The sequence below is a fragment of the Vipera ursinii genome (genome assembly GCF_947247035.1).
Source record: "Vipera ursinii genome assembly, chromosome: 3".
Classification (NCBI taxonomy): Eukaryota; Metazoa; Chordata; class Lepidosauria; order Squamata; family Viperidae; genus Vipera; species Vipera ursinii.
The window spans coordinates 34,361,849-34,384,190 of record NC_139516.1 but is presented as its reverse complement, the minus strand read 5'-3'; the positions used below and the strand labels follow the sequence as shown (position 1 = coordinate 34,384,190).

At 39.9% G+C, this 22,342-nt stretch overlaps 1 protein-coding gene across 2 annotated transcripts in view; it reads left to right on the top strand.

The window, feature by feature from the left end:
• MYBPH (myosin binding protein H) overlaps window positions 1-22,342 on the top strand; it is a 41,270-nt gene that overhangs the window by 3,373 nt on the left and 15,555 nt on the right. Inside the window, exons 2-5 of one of the 2 annotated variants that reach the window (XM_083358585.1) lie at window positions 12,609-12,916; window positions 15,623-15,763; window positions 17,797-17,964; window positions 22,140-22,228. In XM_083358585.1, coding sequence (XP_083214711.1) covers window positions 12,763-12,916; window positions 15,623-15,763; window positions 17,797-17,964; window positions 22,140-22,228 — 552 coding nt within the window. In that variant the 5' untranslated portion in view covers window positions 12,609-12,762. Of the gene's footprint in view, window positions 1-12,375; window positions 12,917-15,622; window positions 15,764-17,796; window positions 17,965-22,139; window positions 22,229-22,342 lie in introns of those variants that run through there. The other variant, XM_083358586.1, reaches the window with a different exon arrangement.

Sequence of the window (22,342 nt, the reverse complement as noted above, 5' to 3'; positions counted from 1 at the left end):
ACAGGTTGAGAACAGGTCTCTTTCCACCTGATTGGCCTGCTGTTTACACAATGAAAAAGAAGTGTAAAAAGCAGTAGCCCGGCTGCCTTAGCACTAGTTCATTTAAGATGTCAGAGAGGGTACGTAGAAATTGGGGGCTTTTAAAAATCTTAGTAAAGGCCGGACCAAGACAGAGAAAAGCCATCTTATGCAATGCTAATAATGACCTGGTGGGGGCTATAGCAGAAATAGCTTTGAACACCCTAAAAGGAAACCTTCCTCTGAAACCTTCACAATTCCGGTCTCTGAAGAGAAAGAAAGGTGTCATTAAAAAGTTGAGCGATAGAAAGGTCTCACTCAAAAAGAAGAAGCAGGCCATACTTCAGTCGGGTGGTTTTATCGGTCCCTTACTAGGGGCAGCTATTCCGCTGTTGACTAGCCTGTTAGCTGGATAAACCATGGATCATGCTGAGAAAATGTATCTGGTATCGCGTCATCAGATGGAGCAACTACAGGGCAGGCCCCCTACTATGGGGGCTACAGCCACTAACCGGTTGGATGCTGAGATGCGTTCCATTCTTCAGAGAGCTGATTTGTCTGAGGATGACAAGATTAAGCTCTACAGTTCTGCATTGCAGAGGTATCTAAGACTAACCAGGCAAAATGAGTCTGAAAAGGACAGACTGAATCTCATTTACCCACCGGAAGAACCTCGGCCACTTCCAACATTACCAGAGCAGCCACCACAGCCATCTCCGCAAGACACAGCGATGGACGAAATCCTAAGCGGTGTGAGCACCCGTTACAGGAAAAATGCGGAACTTTTGCTGAACAAAATGAAACAGCATCAGGACGTCTCAACCTGGGATGATCGCGGTACCTTTTTATACAAAGGGGTCCCTATTCCTGGGACTAATATTTTAGACTTGGTGAAAGGAGCTTCGCAGCACCGAGCCCCTACTGAGAAGCAGAAACCTAAAGGCTGGGATGACTTTATGAATGCTATGGCTGAGGTGAATGTCCCGACCTCTGTGTTGGGGTCTACAGCTGTTAAAGAGCAAGTAGAAAAGTTGAAAGATTCTCTGGTTGTTAAGGATGAAACTGCTACTAGCCCTGACTCTGTTATGACAGCCCCTTTTGGGGCTCAGAAGCCTCTGTTTTCCAGTGCCCCTTCTAGCCCTTGGACATTAAACCCTAGAAGTAGGTTCAGGTTTGGTGACTGGCTCAATTTGTAAAATGAATAAAAACACAGTGAAACAAGTAAAAACGTTTAAGTATTTTTCTTTATTTTACAGTAAGGCAGGCATGTCTGCATGCACTGGTGACGGTTACAGGTTCCAAGCCCCCTTCCCACCTTTATAGTTTTTACAAACAGCTTTACCATTTGATCATTTTTAATATCAACATTGGAGTACATCTTTAAAATATTTTCATAGTCTACTCCTTTAGTCCGGTTCAGTAGAAAAAATGCACAGTGTTGCCCGCAGGTCACAGTGCTGGGGTGCTGCAGTTGGCGTTGGTGAAATGTGTACTTCTCAGCTTGCTGCTCTAAAAACATCGCTATGGAGCCAGGAAAGTCAGGGCTATCCGGCGGTCTTCCATAAGAATCAAAAAATTCGCCATATCCGGGAGATGGGAAGTAGAGGGCCAGCCAGTGTTCACCAGGCAGAGTGTGAGGGTGGGTATTTACAATTAATCCAAAAGGTCTTTTGGAGATCTGTCTCTGGGGTAACAGGTCGCAAGGGTAGACCCCTAGAAAGGCTTTATTTCCAGAGAACAAGTGGCGGAGTTGCAGTGTGTCCATACTCACATATAATCAAAGAGCACATTCCTTGTGTGACTTATTTCAATAAGGTTTTCAAAGATTGCATAGAGAATCATGTTGACGGTGTTGGGGAGGGGTTGCGCAAATCTAATTTCGGCTCTGAGGTTACCGTTCCTGATCAAAGAATAGTGCTCAGAGCACCCCTGATCAGGACTCAAGTCAAAACAATACAAAGTATACCCTCGGTTAAACTCTTCCCTACTGATTAACAGCGGTCTGTCTTTCATGCCTTTGCCTGTGGCCTGCACCATCTGCATGTACTCTCTCACAAAAAGACCGTGCTCATAATCAGGCTGAAGAGGCTTTGCAGGGATCTGCTCGCCATCACAATGCAAGGCGCAAAAATTGACATTGCAGTGTAGAAAATTGAACGGATTTCTTTCATAATCCCCACTAAAAGATGCATTGTCCACAAACCCAATCACTAATTGTTTAGGTAGCTGGCCCAGAAATAGATTTTCCTGATTACACACAAGGCTACCTGCAGGAATGCTGTAAACCTTCATTCCCACTCGATCAATGGGGTATTTAGCATTGGAGGAGAGCAAAGCTTCTGCATGACCGAGGCGCACTCCCGGGGCTACTTTTACACGCTTTACAAAGAAAGATGCCTCCAAGAGTTGTACTTTGTAATTCTTGTTGCCATCCTTCATCACGCAAAATTCATTTCTGCTTCTTGTGAGTTTGACTTTCACATCGACACCGTTAATTAGCAGTCTGTCTTGAAAAAACAAATCGCTATGCAGAGGCCCTAGCAGGTCCCATTTACGGCTACCGGCCGTCTGTCTTGCTCTCGCTTTGAAACCGGAGTTCCCAGCGGCTGTCAGTAGAGTACTCTCCATGAGGTCCGAGTCATCTTTGTAAAAACCGCCAGCTGTAAATTGAGTACCCAGAGCATCACCACCAAAGTTCAGAATCAGTTCAATCATGGCCCGGTAAGAATAGCAATGATGGCTCTGTGTAATGAGCCGATCTCCCAAGGTAACATCCAGCTGATTAAACAGTGATGCTATGGGGTAGTTGGTCAGGGCCACCCTAGCCCCGTCATCAATATCCGTACCGTCAGCCTTTACAATCTTGCAACTCACATACAGCAGGGTGTTGTTTAAATCCGTGTAATGTTCACCATGCCCCGTGATAAAAAATTCCAGGGGAGCATTGGGTGTCAGCGCTGATAAAGGTGGGATCTCGACATAAGTACTGCTTTCAATACTGGTCTGTGTAGGTGCCAGTTGAAAAAGATCCAGTTCTGATTTAACACATTCCTCTGAAGCAGAATGAATAAATGCCATATCGTATTAGAATATGTCTTCCTTGTCACAGGGCTTCCTCTTCTGTGCACGTCTCCTCTTGGTATGGCGGGTCTTTTTCACAAGTCTTCTCTTTTTAAACGGAATAGGCGGGCCCAATGCGTAATTCTTCTTGGTTATGATCATCCCTGATCCATCCTGCCCCCTCTCAACAACACGGGATACAAGATGACCCGCGACATCTCTGGCAATGTTTTTGGCAGCAGATTTCACATGCGGCTTAATGATTTCTAATCCTCGCCTCAAAAACGGCATTGCTTTTCGAAAAAGCCCACGGAACAGGCCCCCTAAACCTGTCCCGTACATAATGGGGGCTCCTCGAAAGCCTGGAAGGCCCCCGCCAGCTTGTGCCCTGTAGTAAGCCACGTAGTCTTGAGGGTTCCCATGCTCCTTGATTACAACCATCCTTCACTTTTCCGAGGCCTAAAATGAAGCTTGACAATCACCTTCCCGTGATAAAAATGCACATTTTTGTCCTGATCGGTTTTGATTTCTATGGTAATGGTATCGATGTGATGTTGGCTGACCGGTACATAATGCGGGCGGTCATAGGTAATTGTGATGACATCATTGTCTTGCCCTCGCACAGGCACACAGCGCAGTAACGGCACATAGAAGTCGCCCACTATCTGGAGCTCTACAATGTCTGTGTAAACATATAATGTACTGAATCCAGGGAACATCCCTAACAAATGTCCGAGATCTCCGCTAACTAGAATGGTGTGCGGTTCGTCTCCTTTAAGATTAATTTTTCGTCCCACCGAATCATAATGTAGGGTTGTCTTAGGTCCATCCTTGGCGTTTGATATAAGCTTGTTCATATTTTCTAACAGGTGACGGATGCTGTTATAGTACCCGCTTCTCAAAGAAAAATGCCATCTCTTTCTCTCGTTAGCAATTTCAAAATATCCAGGTGAAGTTAATGTGTACCAACTATGCGGATACTGTATATCTGCTAGCGCTACTTCCCACGCTCCTGGAAGATCCAGCGCTCTCGCTAATTGTATGGTAAAATTAGAATTTTTGTTTTGGGGGAAAATTGCTGCTGATGCATTGCTGGGTAGGGTGATGTAAAACTCCTCCATATCAAAGATGTTGTACTTCAGACTCCTTAATCCAACTGTTGAACTTTTCTGGCCACCCCTGCCATTTAACCAGGAATTCTCTTTGTTTACCCCTCCCTCTTTTCCGTAATATTTTTTCAATTCTGTAGACGCGTTCTTGATCACTAGGAATTTTTTGCAACTCTTCTGGGTAAAAAGACCCTTGTACCGGCTCTTCTGCATAATCCATTAATCTATATACATCCCTTTCTCTCCGCCTAACCCTTTCTTTGACGATAAATATTTCATCTGTAAAGGTTTGCTGATACCCCTTTTCAAACTTCCCCTTTAGCCTGGATATCCTAACGTGATCCCCCACATTAAAGTTTTCTGCCTTTCTGTCCGATTTTAAAATATTCCCATATAGACGCATCCACACATCTTTTTCATTAGAGTGTTTCACCATGTTGGGGGCTGTCTGGATACTGCAATGGTAAGCGCTATTGTAACTCCGCATGAGGGCTGGTAATACATCCACATACCTGTGCGTATTTTTAGCTGTGAAAAATCTCCACAGCTTGTTTTTCAGAGTTCTATTAAACCTCTCTATAACCGCTGCTTTAGTTTCACTATGTGTGACAAAGTGATGTATGCCATAGCGTTCAAAAAGCTTCTTTACAGGCTTGTTTAAAAACTCTTTCCCGGCATCTGACTGCAGCTTTCTGGGCGCCCTTCCTGATTGGAATATACTTTGGAAAGCACCGGCAACCCCTCGTCCAGACTTATCGGTTAAACAGACTGCCCAAGCATATTTGGAAAGTACATCGATTACCGTTAAAATAAATTTTGTGCCGCTGTTTTCAGAGGCAAATCCTGATAAATCCACAAGGTCAGCCTGCCATTGGCAATCTATGCAGGAAACTATTGTAGCGTTCCTGGAGAATTTTATTCTTGCAGGCTTATGCAGGGTATAAGCTTCTTGACCGGAAAGCCATGTCTTGACTTGCCTCAAGGTTAAGTTTTTAAAGCGTTTCCTCCCAGCCTCAAATAGGGGTTTTATTCCACCATAGCTACCTGGACCTTCCGGCGTATAATACAGTTCCTTTAGTACATTTTCACACTTCATTCTGCACCGTTCAAACCTTACAATAAACACACTGCGCTTTAGCACAAACCTTTTATTTGTAATTTAGACGCAATTATCATCACGTTCATTTACAGAATAATATCCTTCATCATTACTATCATTACCGGGGTCATCTGTATCATCAGTATCTTCATTCTCTGTAGGCATTGTACATATACAATTCGATGCGCCACAATCACATTCTATATAGCAGTCATTTGGAGTATCTCTTTTGAGATCAATCTGTAGACAGCATGGACAATCAGACAGAGACGGGGCTAGGTAATATCCGGGGTACCCACCTGTTTAAAAACGCAAAAATAATCCATTAGTAAAACCCTCTTTAACTCTCCTTTTATTATATAATATTAACGGCAGCATGCATAGTAAAAAGACAATTCATTTACCTAGATCGACCTCTGCATCCTCTTCATCACTTGAGACGTTTGTTATTAAGGAGGCGCCAGCATTATAGCTATACCCCGGAACAGAACCTGGAAAATGTATTTAGCCATTAGCAATCACATTGTTAACGGTGGGGTTATTGCGCTTTACACATTTGAACACATAACAGGTTTTTACTTACGCGGTATGGCATCATCTTCACGACACACCATCTCCCGCACGTTACAACAGGGCAAGCGACATTCAGACAAGGTAGACCAGGAGTAGTCCGGGGTTTCATCACGAACATCACAGCTCATCTTATGGAAATCTTTCCAAAGAGATTGTGTCGCCAACCAAGATGCAGCAGGTTCTACACCCTTTTTATTATTTCCTTCACAAGTTCCCATGACGCTGTTAAAATAGATCTACGCTTTAAAGTTTCCGAGTTGTCTGTGGCCACGCGCATGCTCTATAGCAAGATCTTACAGGTCATGTCCAGACATGCCCACAATACACATACCTAATACATCAATCTGTTCTGGCCATTCAGAAACGCTTCGCTTTTGCTGTAAGGTTAGAATAAATTTTATTAAATCTCTGCTATGAACGGTTACGCGTACATATGAATTCGAGGGAGTTGCAAATGCCAAAATATAAGTCTTTAGATTTTTACAAAGGTAAAAAACCAGCTGTGGGCTTTAAAAGGCCTGTGGTTTTTTCCCCCTACATTCAGGGAAAATGTTTTTAAAATTGCCTGATTTAAATGCAAACCCTGGAAGCCTTTTAGGTGATCCTTTTTCCCCCCCACCCCCAGCTTTTGAGGTATTGATTTTTAAAACTCCACAAAAATTAAAAGCATCATTAGGCTAGAATGATTAGAAATAAAAAGCTTTTTTTAATTATCACCCCCCCCCAAAAGCAGGGTTTTGTTTCCCAAAAACACAGGTCTCTGTGTTTCTTTTGGATTTGCACGTCCATGGAATTAGTCTAGGGCTAATGTAATCAAGTACACAGAAGCTTGACCGCCACATGTTTGTTGATGGGATTAGGTTTGGCAAGCACCATCTGGAAATAGGGCTATCACCTTATATCACACCTTATCTGCTAGGGTTACCCATGCTTATTTTGATGGGGTTGGGCAGACACGTCATATCCGGCTAGGGTTATGGCCTTGTGAGTCCTGTACCATGAGGGGTGGGGTGGGGATTATGCACGTCACTTCCGGGGAGGAGGGGTGCAAACGTCACTTCCATTTATGGGCATGGCCTGGTGACGTAATCAGCACGTGGCTTTGTTTACTTTGATGACGTCACTGATCAAAACTACTGATAAGATCCATTAAAAGTTTGTATGTACTTATACTACTCACGATATTCACTGTTTTATACACTTTGATCATGTCCCCTTTAATCACCTTTTTCTGAGTGAAGGCATTCCAAGCGTTCTAATCTTTTCTTACTGTATAAGGATATACAATAGTTGAGATAATTTTGTTTGCTCTATTCTGAACTTTTTCCAGCTCTGTTTTATTCATTTTCAAATGCAATGATCAGCACTATAGAGTAATTCTAATCTACAGTTTTATTAAAACTCTGCAGTATTCCAAATGTGGGCATATTATTGAAAATAAATATTGAAAAGAAAACTATGTGAATTACAATGACCTCTATCCGAGGTCATCATAATTTACACAGTTTTATTTCTAACCCATTTCCTGTTGGATCCCTAGCTTTTAATGTTTACAGCTTTGTAATCCACTCAGCAGCATGCTTGAATGTTTACGGAATGTGTTCCAGATGGTACTGCATTCAGGAATACATGGTCCTAATTTAATTTTTACTTCGTCATTTGTTGTTTAAGTTCTTACATGTTGCTATTATTTGGCATCTGCCGATATATTGGGCATCACAATTTATTCTTGTAAAAACTGATGTACACAGAGTAAATCCATGCTTACTGATTAAAAGTGGGACCCACTATGTTCAAATGTGATTAAAATTGCAGCTATAAATAAGCAATATTATATCATCAGCTGGGTCAAAGGAATTAATGTTTGCAACTCAAGTACTATGTCTGCAATGCAACTGATGTAGTAGAATTTGATCTAGGCAAGTGTCCACATTTGGATATGTTAAGTTGAAGCAAAGGTGGATATGTATTTTGAAAATGAACATTTGGCTGAAGCAATCCTCATTGACTCCACTGGCTGCTAAAAGGGGGATACTTTTCCATCGTTCTCCAGTTAACAAAATGGGGAAATAATCCTGCAATACTATTAATTGCCCATGGTTACTGTACTTAAAGCTAGGAAAATGCAGCTCATCATCAACATGATGCTGAATTCAAGCATCATTAACTAGGAAAAAAATCCAAAGTATGGAACAACGCAATGTGTGATCTGAAAATTACCAAGTCAGTCATTTATATGCATATGCACATATTTACTCCAGATTTCCCCACCAACACAAAAGGTTTCCAGAGACTTCATTTTTCTCATTGTTTCTGCATCTTTTGAAATGAATTAGAGCAAGAAGATAATACCTCTTAAAGTTATGCCTCACAAATGAGGAGTTAAAACAAAGACTAGGATTTCCTAGTGGATGAGGTGATCTTTGAACTTCTTCCCAATTCTACAGTTATGTGGTTGCTGCCTGTCCCATTACATCAAAAGTAAAGGATATTTCTATGGTGCTGGGAACACACTTCCAATCAGTGCCTTGTTGACTGTCCTCAGATGTAAGTCTCCTTTTTGTTCTTGGATTCTGAAATGGAGAACAGAAATAGGAGGATTTGCATTTGCCACTTTAAAAACAGAAAGTGATGTCTTCTATTGGTCAATGTATGTACTTCTGAGACACAGAACAGAATTTGACCTGTTATACAAGTCACATGACCACCTCCTAAAAAACAAAGTTTAGTTGCCTGGCAGCATTTCCATGCGTCAGATACTTATTAGAGCTCTCAGCTGCTGCCTCACACCAGGGGAGTGAGGTAACTTGTGTGAGGACAAACAGGTGGATAGATACTGGCAATACTCGATATATGGGCTCTGTCACATACTATATCTACATATGGAAAGCCCAGACTGGGTTTTTCAAATAGAACCAATAGGCAGATTGAAGTGTATATGTTAGAAGCATCCCAAAGGCATTTTTAATCTAACCCTTTCCCTAAAATCAATATAAATTTACATGTGTGTTTGTTTATTTATTTATTTATGCCATAAAGAAAATTTCCACAGTCTCACCTCCAAATTCAGATATATTGTGTACCTCTCTTCACGAAACCGGTCCCTGGTGCTAAATAGGTTGCGGACCTCTGTTCTAGTTTATATTCCAAAACAGATTTTGGAAGCAGAAAAGAAAGAAAAAATGAAGTAGAGTGAGATTCCATTTTAACCAACACCCCCTAAATGATGAATGTCTTTGTTTCAAGGTTTCAAAATATGCTGTTTTTATTTTCCATCTTTCTTTTGGTAATCCAAGTTGGCTGATCTGGAGTCTCCTCTTATTTTATCCTCACAACAACCTTGTGAAATAGATTGGGATGAGAAATAGTCACAGTCTCAAAGATCCCCAAAACTTTATGAATAAGTGAAGGTTTCCATGAGAGTTTTCCATTCTGACCAGATTTTTTTAAAAAATACATTGAATTCAGTGAGATTTCATTGCCTTAAACCTATCCTGACTGTTCAGATTTTCAATGAATGAAATTGTTAATAAGACACTACATAAAGTACATTCCCAATTATTTAGAACAGACCATAATACACTGCCTTACTAAAGTGACAATCTCCTGAATGAGAGATTCTTCATATTGCTAAGGCTCACTCACAGCTTCTGTCATAGTTCAAAAGTAGGCTAGATATACAATTGTGTGGCATGCACATACTGAAAAGCTGTCTGATTTATTGTCCAATGATTCACCATTCTGTAAATGAATAATTCCAGACATGGAAATGCTGTCTTGTTAGCCTAGAAAGGTATATAAAATACATTCCTCATTCCTAACTATCAATAGCTAACAAGCTTTTATGAAAGAAAGATTGCCCATGTGATGTTCCATTGCAATATGCAATCATCAAGGAGTGTTCGTTCAGTACATTCTTAGGAATATTCTCAGTGTCTGTGAGCTTAGCCATAGTTGACCCATAATTTGTAGAATAAAATTGGGTTCACTCAATATACTGCTGTAGATAAACATAATTGGACTTAAACAATATGCTAGGTCACAAAAAAAGCAAATCACATATTGACTTATTGTGAGAACCTAGCCAATCTCTGTGGGCAATCAACATAATCCACAAGGGCAAACAACATAACAACATAATCCACAAGTGATACATATTGAGCATGTGCATGACAGAGATGCAGGAACACAATAAATGTGAAAAAGATTTTCTAAATAAAGAAGTTTAAACTATACAAAATGCTTTGTTTCAATAAAAGTATTTTATTTCAGGTTTTAAATTTTGTAATATTATGAGATGGAAGACTCATAATACTTCAGATATTGAATGAAGACTATAATTTGCATATATTAATTTTGTAAATTCAAATTACATTTGACGCAGTTGTAAACTTTGAAACTAATATCTTTGTTTTAAAGAAAGCTAAATTTAGCAACATAAATCCAATTAGATTTACCCCATCATAGATGTGAAGTTTGAACTTTTGATGTTTAATATCCATTCAACTGATGAGATTGGAGACTGTTTCTTGGATTGGAGATCGGAGACTGTTTTTTCATTAAGTTATTTACACTCCAAAAACAAAGAAAAATGTTGCTGTGGCTGATTTTTGAGTCATCCTGTGTGTTCTTCTTCACTCTCTCTAACCATAAGAGAAAGTTGCCCCATAACTGTTTTTATTTACATAAACAATTTTTATCACCATCCATCTCACAACAACAATTTTATTGGCATAGATGATTGAACTTTTCAAAAAACAAGACATAGCTTAAAAATAAACCCTCAAAACAATAATATCATGTCCATCTGAACTCTAAAATCCATTCCATTTCCAGTCAATGAAGAAAAGAAGTAGACAAGCCAACCAATAAGGCCCAAATATCTGAAAGAACATCCAGGTCTCTAATGCCTTATGAAAGGCCAACAGTTTCAGTGACATCTGGTGCTGTGGCAGAGGAGGCATGACTCAAGTCCCAAAAGATAACATTACCTAACAGAAGAGAAATGGAGCATGCCAATCTACTGGTGCTTTAAAAAAAATGTTATGACGCTGCCCTTTTCTCATGCTGACTCTACTTCAGATCCATATTTACCTTATCCATAAGGTAAAGTAGTGTTTCTTTCTTCTCCCAACAATGGTATCATAGTACCTGTTAGCTAGCCCAAAAAAGAGCTGATAAGGGGTTAGGCGCATAAGGGATATTAGTGTTTCACCGCGTGGCCCGCCCAATCCAATCAGGCTGTTTTCAGGCAACTTTTAAAGACAGATTTGGAGCTCTTGTGAAAGAGTACAAGATCCATGTTTCACTCTCTATTTCTCCTGCCAGCCTGAAAAATAGGTGATAGGCAAGAGCTTAGGCCACCCGCCACCCTTGCCTGTTTAACTACTCTTACACTCTTACAGAGGCACACTGAAGCTGTGTTCAAAAATAATATTATAAGCCACAGAAGATGGGGAAGAGGCCCTGTCAATTAGCTTGTTTTTAGAGCTATCATCTCTCTTGCTTTACTAGACTGTGTGCTCACCCATAAATCTACAGTACAGGACCTGAAGTGCAGAGTAGTCTAAGGCTTCAATGCATCCTACAGATTATTTGTTGTGTGAACATTGCCCTATATAAAGCAGAACAGTGACAGCTCAGAACCATGTTTTGACAAATGGTTAAACCCATGATCTACTTGTCTATTAAATATTTCCTTGCCAGCAGCTGACACAAGAGGAATTCAACAGTTTCCTTAAATTGTCCAGGATCACATCTGCAAAGACAACATCAGTTATTGGCCTTGTTACTGGCTCCGCAAAGAGGACAACACACACTAGCACATTTTTGTACTACTTTATGGACTGGAGGAAAGTACAATAGATAGAATATAAGGGAGCCTACAGATATGTGAATCACATCTTTTCAAATACAATTTGTTATTGAGTTGAATGAGGAGCTCTCCCACAGGTTGCTATGAAGGAATGAAGAAATGACTGAGTTTCCTATTTTCTGAGAGTATAAATTCCAATTGTTAAAAAAATTAAGGTTCATTTCCTCCTATGCAAGACACTGATGGAAAACAGTAAAATCTATAGCTGTTCCTATAGTTGTATATACTCAGCTTTGTTGTGTATACTCAGCTTAATTTTAAATGCTTTGTCTATATTTCCTATGTTATTTATTTACTACATTTTTGCTCTTTTTTGGAAATTGTTTAAAGTATTTTATCTCACAGAAGTTTGATTATAATAAATACAGTAGGTAGCTGTGCTATTAAATATAACAAAGAAAATGATATTGTTGTGGCTGAAGCTACAGCTGAAGACAGGTGTGTAAGTAGATTTTTTTTTTAGAGTTATACCTCATCATTGTTCCAGAAGATCAAGCAGCTTATGTAACGTTTACTTTTCCAGTTTCCACCCTCTGCCATAAACCTGACTGGTCCAAAGTTTCTCCGAGAATTTCCATGGGTCCCTCGACCTGGTCCAAACGGTGACTATCTTCACTATTTTATTTCTCTCACGAACTTTTATGAGAGAAATTCAAGCCCAAGAATTTCAGAGCAGAGGTTGAATTTTCGGAAAGGGGTGGAAGCTCCATTGCTTCCTCATGTTATGCCCTTTAATTTCCAAAATTTCCTCCAAACGGATTAAGAATAGATACTTCTATGCTTGGAAAACTGCCCCCGTATCTCGCAGCTACGCCTGATGCGGGGGGTTTACTCAATCCACAGCTCGCAGCTGCCCGTCCTTCTAATCCTGCAGACAGGTGGGCCAACGCCGGGCGAGCAGAGGGCGGTCCGGAGGCGACTCCTCGACCTATAAACCGGCCTCCTCCGGTAGAAGCAGAAAGCGAGCGCCCACCGCAGCTCCTTTCAGCGGACGGGAAACTGGACCGGTTGACCACCTCCGCCCGTCGATGTCTGACCTCGAAGCTGTTCCAGCGGCTCCAGAAGTCGCCCCGGCCGCAGGTCCGGAGGATTCCCCGGCACCTAACCTGGCCGGAGCGAGAAACCAGCCAGCGCCCGAGCGCACCCTGCCCGTCGAGGCAACTTGGCAGAAGACCCAAGAAGGTGAGAGAGGCAGACGGGAGGCGGTGAAATGAAGAGACGGGAAGGAGTACTGCATGGCCCTCTTTCCTCCAGGCCACCCAGATAGGGGATGCGATGGATAGGTGGTGTGCTGGATGAAGGGGGGGGGCATTTCTTGGTGACCTTGGTGGAGCAGTGGGCTAATGCCTCCTTAAGTAACACCAGCTGCCTGCAATTAGTGCAGGTTCGCATCCCACCAGGCTCAAGGTTGACTCAGCCTTCCATCCTTCCGAGGTAGGTAAAATGAGGACCCAGATTGTTGGGGGCAATAAGCTGACTTTGTAATAATGCCGCTTGGGGGTGTGTGTGAAAGCCCTAACAAGCAGGCATATACATAGAATGAAGGCTACTGCTAAGCTTGTAAGCCGCCCTGAGTCTTCGGAGAAGGGCGGGATATAAATGTAATAAAAATAATAAATAAATAAATAAATAAATAAATAAATAAATAAATAAATTTCTCCCCACTCGACGTTCATCTTCCAAGAAAAAAAGCAATATAAAACACTCATATTCCGATCATTTCCTGTGATGCTGGTGACAACACTCTTTAAAAATCACTGTCTTCTCTGAGGAAAGGGTTGTGCTAGGTGACAGGTAAAGCTAGCTAGAGATGATAAGCATTATAAATGGGATGACACTAAAATGGTGACCAAGTGCACTATGAGACAGGCACACAGATGCTGGATAGACGCTTGTGTTAAGACATCTGACACCAGGACATATTTCATAGCATTTGTTTGAGTATGTCATTGGGCACATGTCATATACACTTACTTCGCCCTCAGATGCCCATGATCTCAATGCAATATGTGAGACCAGTCTAGTGCTTGTCAATTCTTTGATATCTAGATCAGCCTGTCCCATCCTTGAATACTGTGGATAATTTAATTCTAGAGTATTTAGATTTTGCATTGGGCATACTTGGGAACATCTAGTATCCATCAAGCTGTGGAAGATTGATCTAGGGAAAGCATAGATCTCATTAAATAAATGTTTCCACATCAGTCACTCTTAATCACAGATATTCATGTCTGCCTTAAGTCTGGTTCCCAAATAATTGGTTGTACAGTTGTAAAGAGCCTCTTATATAAAGTTTCACCCAGCGGGAAACTCAGCACAACTAGACTATTTGGTTCAGTGGAAATCCCTATGGATGGATATATGTATCCTGCTGCGGCGTCTCAGGGGATTGGGAGTGGGAGGCACAGTTCTTTGGTGGTTCTCCTCCTATCTCCTGGGACGTTCGCAGTCGGTGTTGGCAGGGGGGCAGAGGTCGACCCCAAGGTCTCTCGTTTGTGGAGTTCCTCAGGGGTCGGTCCTCTCGCCTCTCCTGTTCAACATCTACATGAAACCGCTGGGTGAGATCATTCGTGGTTTTGGAGTGGGTTACCACCAGTATGCTGATGACACCCAGCTTTTCATCTCGACCCCAAACCACATCAGTGATGCCCTCAATGTGATGTCCCGTTGCCTGGAAGCGGTCCGGGAATGGATGGGGAGGAACAGGCTTCAGCTCAACCCGGACAAGACTGAATGGCTGTACATACCGGCATGTCAGGATATTCAGAGTATTCCATCTCTTAATATCGGGGGCGAGTTATTACCCCCCGTAGATAAGGCTCGCAATCTGGGTGTCCTCTTAGATTCACAGCTCTCCTTAGAAGATCATATAGGAGCTGTGACTAGAGGGGCCTTCGCTCAGGTTCGTCTGGTGCGCCAGCTGCGACCCTATCTGGACCTGGATGCCTTGCGTACAGTCACTCATGCACTTGTGACCTCTCGTCTTGACTACTGCAACGCTCTTTACATGGGGCTGCCCTTGAGAACCACTCGGAAGCTTCAGCTGGTGCAGAGTGCAGCTGCACGAATGCTTTTGGGGGTTTCCCGATACTCCCATATTACACCTCTGCTCCGTGAGCTGCACTGGCTTCCAGTTGCCTTCCGGGTGAAATTCAAGGTGCTAGTGATGACATACAAAGCCCTACATGGCATGGGTCCGGATTACCTACGGGAGCACTTGCTGCCAGCGTCAACATCCCTCCGTCCTGTGCGCTCCCACAGAGAGGGCCTCCTCAGGGTGCCACCAGTCAGAGAATGTCGGCTGGTGACCCCCAGGGGGAGAGCATTCTCGGTGGGTGCGCCAATCCTTTGGAACCGCTTACCAGCTGAAATCCGGATGGCCCCCGACCTTCGCTCCTTCCGGCGTGAAAGAAAACTTAAACTAAAAACTTAAACTAAAAACTAAAAACTTATCTATTCCAACAAGCCGGCCTGGCCTGATGGATTGGGTTTTACAATTTTCTCACTCTGTTACTTTATTGTATTCCCACTTTATTGCTCTGTACACCGCCCTGAGTCCTCAGGGAGAAAGGCGGTATATAAAACAAATAAATAAATAAATAAATAAATAAAATAAATATGTTCACAAGAGCCCTAAAATGTCAGAATGCATTGCCAATTAGAATCCACTGAAATTAGTCCATGGCACAGTACTCTACTCATACATTCATCTGGGATGCTGATTAGAATTAAAAGTTGTTTGCAACAGGTAGTGATGCGTTTATGTTAATCAGCAAATATTTTTAGATTGTCCAGCTAAGCCATTTAGAAAGAACTATGAGTTAGCACAGCATAAAGGTTGCACCTGTAGGAATGGCAAATGATTTATTAATGCTTCTATATTTATAGTGGCAGCATCTTTCAGTGCACCGCTGAATTTGGCAGTAGAGGATGTGAACGAGAGCTCTGTGACTCTAACATGGGATGGTCCTGAAAATGTGGGCCCTTCTGGTCTGGATGGATATGTAGTGGAGTACTGCAAAGATGGAAGTAGGTTTGGTTTTATTCCCTTGCAAGAATGAAAAATTGCAGCATTGGGATATCAACTAGTATGAAAGAATTGTTTCTCCTCTTGATAGTTGGCAGCCACAGTCAAAGAGAATAGTATGGGAGAGGGATAGTTTTGATGTAATGTTCACTAAAATCTTGAAAATTGTTGCTCAGTTGTTTTTAAAAAATGTCATGTCTACTTTTGCTAAGTAGTAGCACACTTGATTACCAATTTACCAATTTACATACTTGCTCCATTTTGCTATACAGTAGATACGGTGGAACAACCACATTATAACATTATAAAGTCTAGAATTTGACATGAGCCTTTTTCTTAAAGAGTGTAAGGTGGGAAGCTATTTCACAGAGGTAACTTCTCTGCAAGTGCTGGTTCTGTTCAACTGCTAAGTAATGTGAGCTGCAGAGTGGGGCAAGAAATGTGCAAACATCCACTCAAATGTAGAATTACTCAAGGGAAACCAGGAAATAAAAATCTTGGTTATCTGCTACATTTTTGTTACATCATTGGTGCATGATTATGCCCCTGTTTCAAATAGAATTTTTGTAACAAATGTTTATATCGGGAGGTTAGATAATATATAATGGAAGCTGCCAAAAATGTCCCTCATAGGAATTTCATAGGTGCCCTGAAAAAACTCAGATTATCACTAAGTGGAACAAAGAGTGAATATTTGTTGCTGTCTTTTAATGATCATCCAAAGGTTTCCAGCTTATAGAGAAGGTCCTCGAATTCCTACAGTCATAAATTATGATGTCATAAAGCAGGTCACTAATGTGACTGACCCAATTTTACAACATTTATATATACACTTTTTTAAAAATTATGAAATCTGCTTTGGAAAACCTGGCTTAGGACATTTCATTTATGAACGACTCTATAAAATAAGTAAATGATATATTGATGCCATCATAGGCTGAGTGGGTTTTTTAAAGTTAGCTTCACAACATGTTATAATGACAATAATGATGAATGAAAACTGCTAAATTCATCTAGCATTGATGAGGTAGCAGCTGATTATTTCCCTTTTTCATTTTGAAAAGCAGATGGTTTACACAGATTGATTAGCTGAGGTGTTAGAATTCTAATACAAGAGGACAAATAACTTCATATAAATACATTACATTGAATTTAGCTGTTGGTACTGCTTGCAGAGTATATTCTGTTTCAAACTGTTTGTGGAATATTTCATTTCTCCCAGTTTCAACTTGTATGAATATATTACTATATTGTATAGCCACTTGATGTGTTTGGAGGGCTATTATATTAGTTCACTAATTATATTTCTGATTGATTACAACTTATTAATCTTGAACCAAGTAACATATTTGTCAACATGATAGAAATGTCTACAAAAGAAGATCTAAATATACCTAAAAGTTTTCATGGTAACAATAAGGAAGCAAGACAATAGGGATAAAAAAACATGAGAGCTGAGATTCTGTGCAGTGGAATGGTTAGAATGTTGGACAAGGAGTGAAGACACTCAGGTTTAAATACACTCTTGGCTGTGGAAGCTCACGGTGTATTTTTTTGGCCCTTTGCTCTCAGCCATTTGATGTCACAGGGTTATTGTAGGGAATAATTGCAAAAAGGAGTGCTATGTGGGGTCAACTGGACTATATCTATTTATAAATCAGTTAAGATATATCTACTGTATTTGATAAGAAGTAAATAAGTTATTAGACAACATGACGTTGTATTTCCATGTGATAAATAATTTCAAAGAGCCCAATCTCTTCTATACTGTACCTAGTCAAAAACATCTTCTATGCTCAGTAATCTTCAATTTTCATTTTTAACTAAACTGAGTGGACTTTCCCAGTATTTCCAAACATGGTGTTTTCCATCTTCTATTGTTCCCAAACCATGTCAAAATACCTCTGAAGAACATCAGACTTCAGAAGGCTACTTTTTGGAAAATAATAAATGTCTCAATGTTCCTGAACAGATTTTTAATATTCTTTGCTACAGAATTGCTTGCTGCTGATCTTTTTCCACATTTTTGTTTTAGCAACAAACTGGGTGACAGCCAACAATAAACCCTTTCTTTGTATTCGTTACACAATCCACAACTTAATATCTGGAGAAAAACTTCATATTAGAGTGAAAGCTGTAAAAGGTAATGCAGTTAGTCAACCAGCATTTCTAGACCAGCCACTTCTCATCAGAGAAATTCTTGGTACGTATCTGTAAATATGTGTTTGTGTGTGTATGTGTGTATGTGTGTGTGTGTGCGTGTGTGTGTGTGTTTGTGGATTAAGGATAGTGCCTGGGAGAAGAAATATGCCATAATTTTTCCAGCCAAGTTGTCTTTTGACCCACTGAGAAATCATTCTTCCCATTGAGTTTAATTTCAAAAAATGGCATGGAACAAAAAACAAAACAATCTCTTACCTTTTTTTTCATGTCTATCAATTGTCCTCAAGCTGGCAATCCATAGTGATACATTTCAGTTTTTAAGAAGCCAGAAGATCTGTCACAGCACAACATTGATTCCTTATTACAGCCAAAGGTCAGTCACTTAAAATACCGTAGTCTGCAAGCAGTAAACGATCTAGACAACAGAAAAATACATAATAAAAGAGGTAGAGAGGGTGCTACAACTGTTGAGACAAATGGATTAACATTATGCTGGCAACTATTCTTTGTCTGCAATGTTTCTTTGTCTGGATCTGAAAGAATGCAATTTAGAATTTCACTTAAAATATTGGCTGTATTAAAACATTGGCATTTATATTGCGAGAGCTGAGCAGATGGACCATTTTAACAAGACGTCCTAATGTGAGCAAATGTGATATTCCTATTTTTGACAAATATATTTGAAGCTTTAGGGATGGCTTTCGATTTCATGCCACCTTACAAAAATCATAATGTAGGCACTGCTAGATATAATCTAATACACGTAATTCATATTTTGTCACTAATAGTATTAATATTTTCATCTGAACCAAGATTGTAATGACTACGGTTACAATTGGATATCATTTTCTTGCTCTTTTATGATTCCAGATTATTTGTTTAATATATTTATTAAATATAAATAGCCAGATTATTTATTTCATATATTTATTAAATGTGAATAAAATGTTTTTCCCAGCTTAAAAAGGTAATATATTAAAACAAAACCAATGCCAATGAGAGATATAAAACGTGAAATAATCCCACAGTAAGCATGCAATGTAAAATTGATCAACTGCAAATGCAAAACATCCAATTATTTATTCCTGCAATTTATTTGCCACTTAGTTCCAGAAAAGCTCTGAGCAGTTTTCAAATGGTATTAAAGTAAAATAGAATTAGAAGAAGTAATCAACCTCCCAAACCCAATTTCCTCCATTTCTTGGCCACTGAGAACAATTCTAGCAGGAGTGTTTGTTTACTGCTGGGATTAGACCACAGCAGGTTTTCCAGGACTACAAGACCTTGATGGTTTTCCAGAATGACAATGGGGCTGGTGCTGAGGTGACTCTGATGAAGCACTATTCTGAAAGAAAAGTACAGCTATAAAAGAAGTCATGCCATTGTCCTGGTGACTACAATCTCACAAGGATAGAATTTAAAGGTTCTTTCCCCCACTGGATTTTATGCATGGGCAGAAACCTTTTGGAGAAGACAGTCCTGTAGTGTCCAAGTCCTGAACTAGAGGATTACTGATCACAAATTGATAAAATAAAATACTAACATAATTCAAGCACCCTGAGGAACAGACAAATCTTAGTATGAAGCAATGTGGCTGCCAGATTGCTCTCACAAATGGGGAGGGAGGGATATCTCTCTAAGAACCTAGAATGAGTAAATATTGAGTAAGTATTAAATAAGTATTTGCAAGAATTACCTAAATTTAGCTTTCTACAGACCATGTTTGAAAGCTTAAAACTTGGACTTGGAACTGGGCCTGATAAAGAATAGAAAGCCAGGGCAGACATGACATGACTAACATATTTTTGGAGAATTGGCGAGTTAGAAGAAATCTTACAGTAGATCTTGATTTATTTCGGATACTATCTATTCCAGTTACTGCATCATCCACTGTCATCCAAGTCCACTGTCTACTATTGGACAAAATAATGTTGTTTGCTTTGGGATATTGTCTTTATTTAAAACTGTATATTAGCTGGAAAATTTCATCTCTTTGCAGCTGATAATAATGAAGGCTGGTTTTTCAAAAACTGTGATTAGTTTATATCACATTGCAATTTATATCACATTGTTATATGCTATTACAGGTAGTTCTCCACTTAAAACATTTTGTTTAGTGATCATTCGAAGTTAGAATAGTACTGGAAAAAGTGACATGACTATTTTTTACCCTTACAACCCTTGTGGTCGTGGCGGCACAGTGGTTAGAATGCAGTATTTCAGGCTAATTCTGCTGACTGCTGGGGGTTCAGTCCTTACCAGCTCAAGGTTGACTCAGCTTTCCATTCTTCTGAGGTCGGTAAAATGAGGGCCCAGATTGTTGGGGGAAATATGCTGATTCTGTAAAATGCTTAGAGAGGGCGGTAAAGCACCGTGAAGCAGTATATAAGTCTATTGCAATTGCGATTGCGATTGCAGCATGCCCATGGTCACTTGGTCAAAATTCAGTTGATTGGCAACTGACTCATATTTATGATGGTTGCAGTGTCCTTGGATCATGTGATTACGTTTTGTAGTGTTCTGACAAACAAAGTCAACCGGGAAGCCAAATTCACTTAACAACCATGTTAGTAACTTAACAACTGCCATGATTTATTTAAAAACTGTGGCAAGAAAGGTCATAAAATGGGGCAAAATTCAGTTAACATACGTCCCACTTAGCAACAAAAATTTTGAGCTCAGCTGTGGTTATAAGGTGAAGACTACCTGTAATTTACATGCTATAGCATTTGTAAACAGAGAATCTAGAGCAAATTGTTCTTGCATTTGGCTGTTTAACTAACAAGATTGCTTTATCTATGCCTCTGGGAACCAATTAACATAGAGTGCTTGCATTCTTCCTTAGAGGCAATTAGGACCAACTGTGATGGAATGTTAAACCCTAAGGATTATTTTTTATATATAATTAATTTTAAATTAGCTTTCTAATAGTATCATATTTTAGCACAACTAGTTACTCTGGTTTTCAATGACCAAAATGAAAATAATGCTAACCTACTGCATTGGAATAGCCTATAATTATTGCATTCTCCAAGTCTCAGCATTTTTTTTTATTTAATCCTTTTAAGAGACAAAAAAAATCCTTCTGGCAAGATGTGACAATGTAAAACAGAAGACTGGCAGATAAAAAATTAAATGTTCCAGATTTTCTTTATTCCAAATGTTGTCTTCCACCCCCCCAAGAAGAGAATTTCTTTACATCTATAGGAAGCTTCAATCTAGAAATTCAGTCTGGACAGTTCAGTCAAATCACTCCTTCAAAATGAATCTTTGAATCAACTTGGTCCATTGAATCAGGCATCCTTGTACCAGCTTAAAGATTTAGCAAATTTTTGTGCATTAAATCAACTTATATTAAATCAATTTATACCAGTTTATAAATCCTCGGTAAGACCACATTTGGAATATGGCATCCAGTTTTGGTCACCACAATATAAAAAACATGTTGAGACTCTAGAAGGAGTGCAGAGAAGAGCAACAAAGATAATTAGGGGACTTGAAGCTAAAGTATATGAAGAATGGTTGCAGGAATTGGGTATGTCTAATTTAATGAAAAAAGGACTAGTGGTGATATGATACCAGCATTCCAATATCTCAGGAGCTGCCACAAAGAAGAGGGAGTTAAGCTAATTTCCAAAGCACCTGAAGGCAAACAAGAAGCAATGGATGAAAACTAATCAAGGGGAAAACCAACCTAGAACTAAGGAGAATTTCCCTGATAGTTAAAACAATTAATCAGTGGAAAGATTTGCCTCCTGAAGTTGTGGATGCTCCAGTAATAAAGGTTTTTAAGAAGAGACTGGACAACTATTTGTTTGCTGCTTGAGCAGGGGGATTGGACTAGATGAAGACCTCCAAGATCCCTTCCAACTCTGTTATTCTGAATCACAATCCTGAATTGAAAAGATTTGATGAAAATCATGTCAAAATAAATCTAGCTGATTCAATAATTCAAACTAACTCAGAAATTTTAGTTGGATCAATACTTCTCTATTTTTTTGTTTGAAAGTATGAAAGTCCATAGAGGCTTCATAACCTACAATTGATGAAGGTACCTATTTTAATGAGAAGCAGTGTAGTAACTGTTGATCATAAGGGGAAAAAAATCCAGAATCAAAACAGGCAATATCTTTATTGGACCAACTAAAGTTGTACAAAAGTGTTGTTTACGTAGTAGAAATTAGTAACATATTGATATAATTTCGCTTTGTCCAGAGCAGCCCAAGATCCGACTTCCACGCTACTTAAGAGAATTGTACCTGAGGACTGTGGGGGATATGATAAACCTCTTGATCCCATTCTGGGTATGTGAATCAGAATCTCTTTGCAATTATTTCTGCTCTTTTGGCCTTGTCTGAGGAAGAGTTTATAAATTCTGCCATTTATTCTGGAGCTCAAGGCAGCACACATGGTGTTTC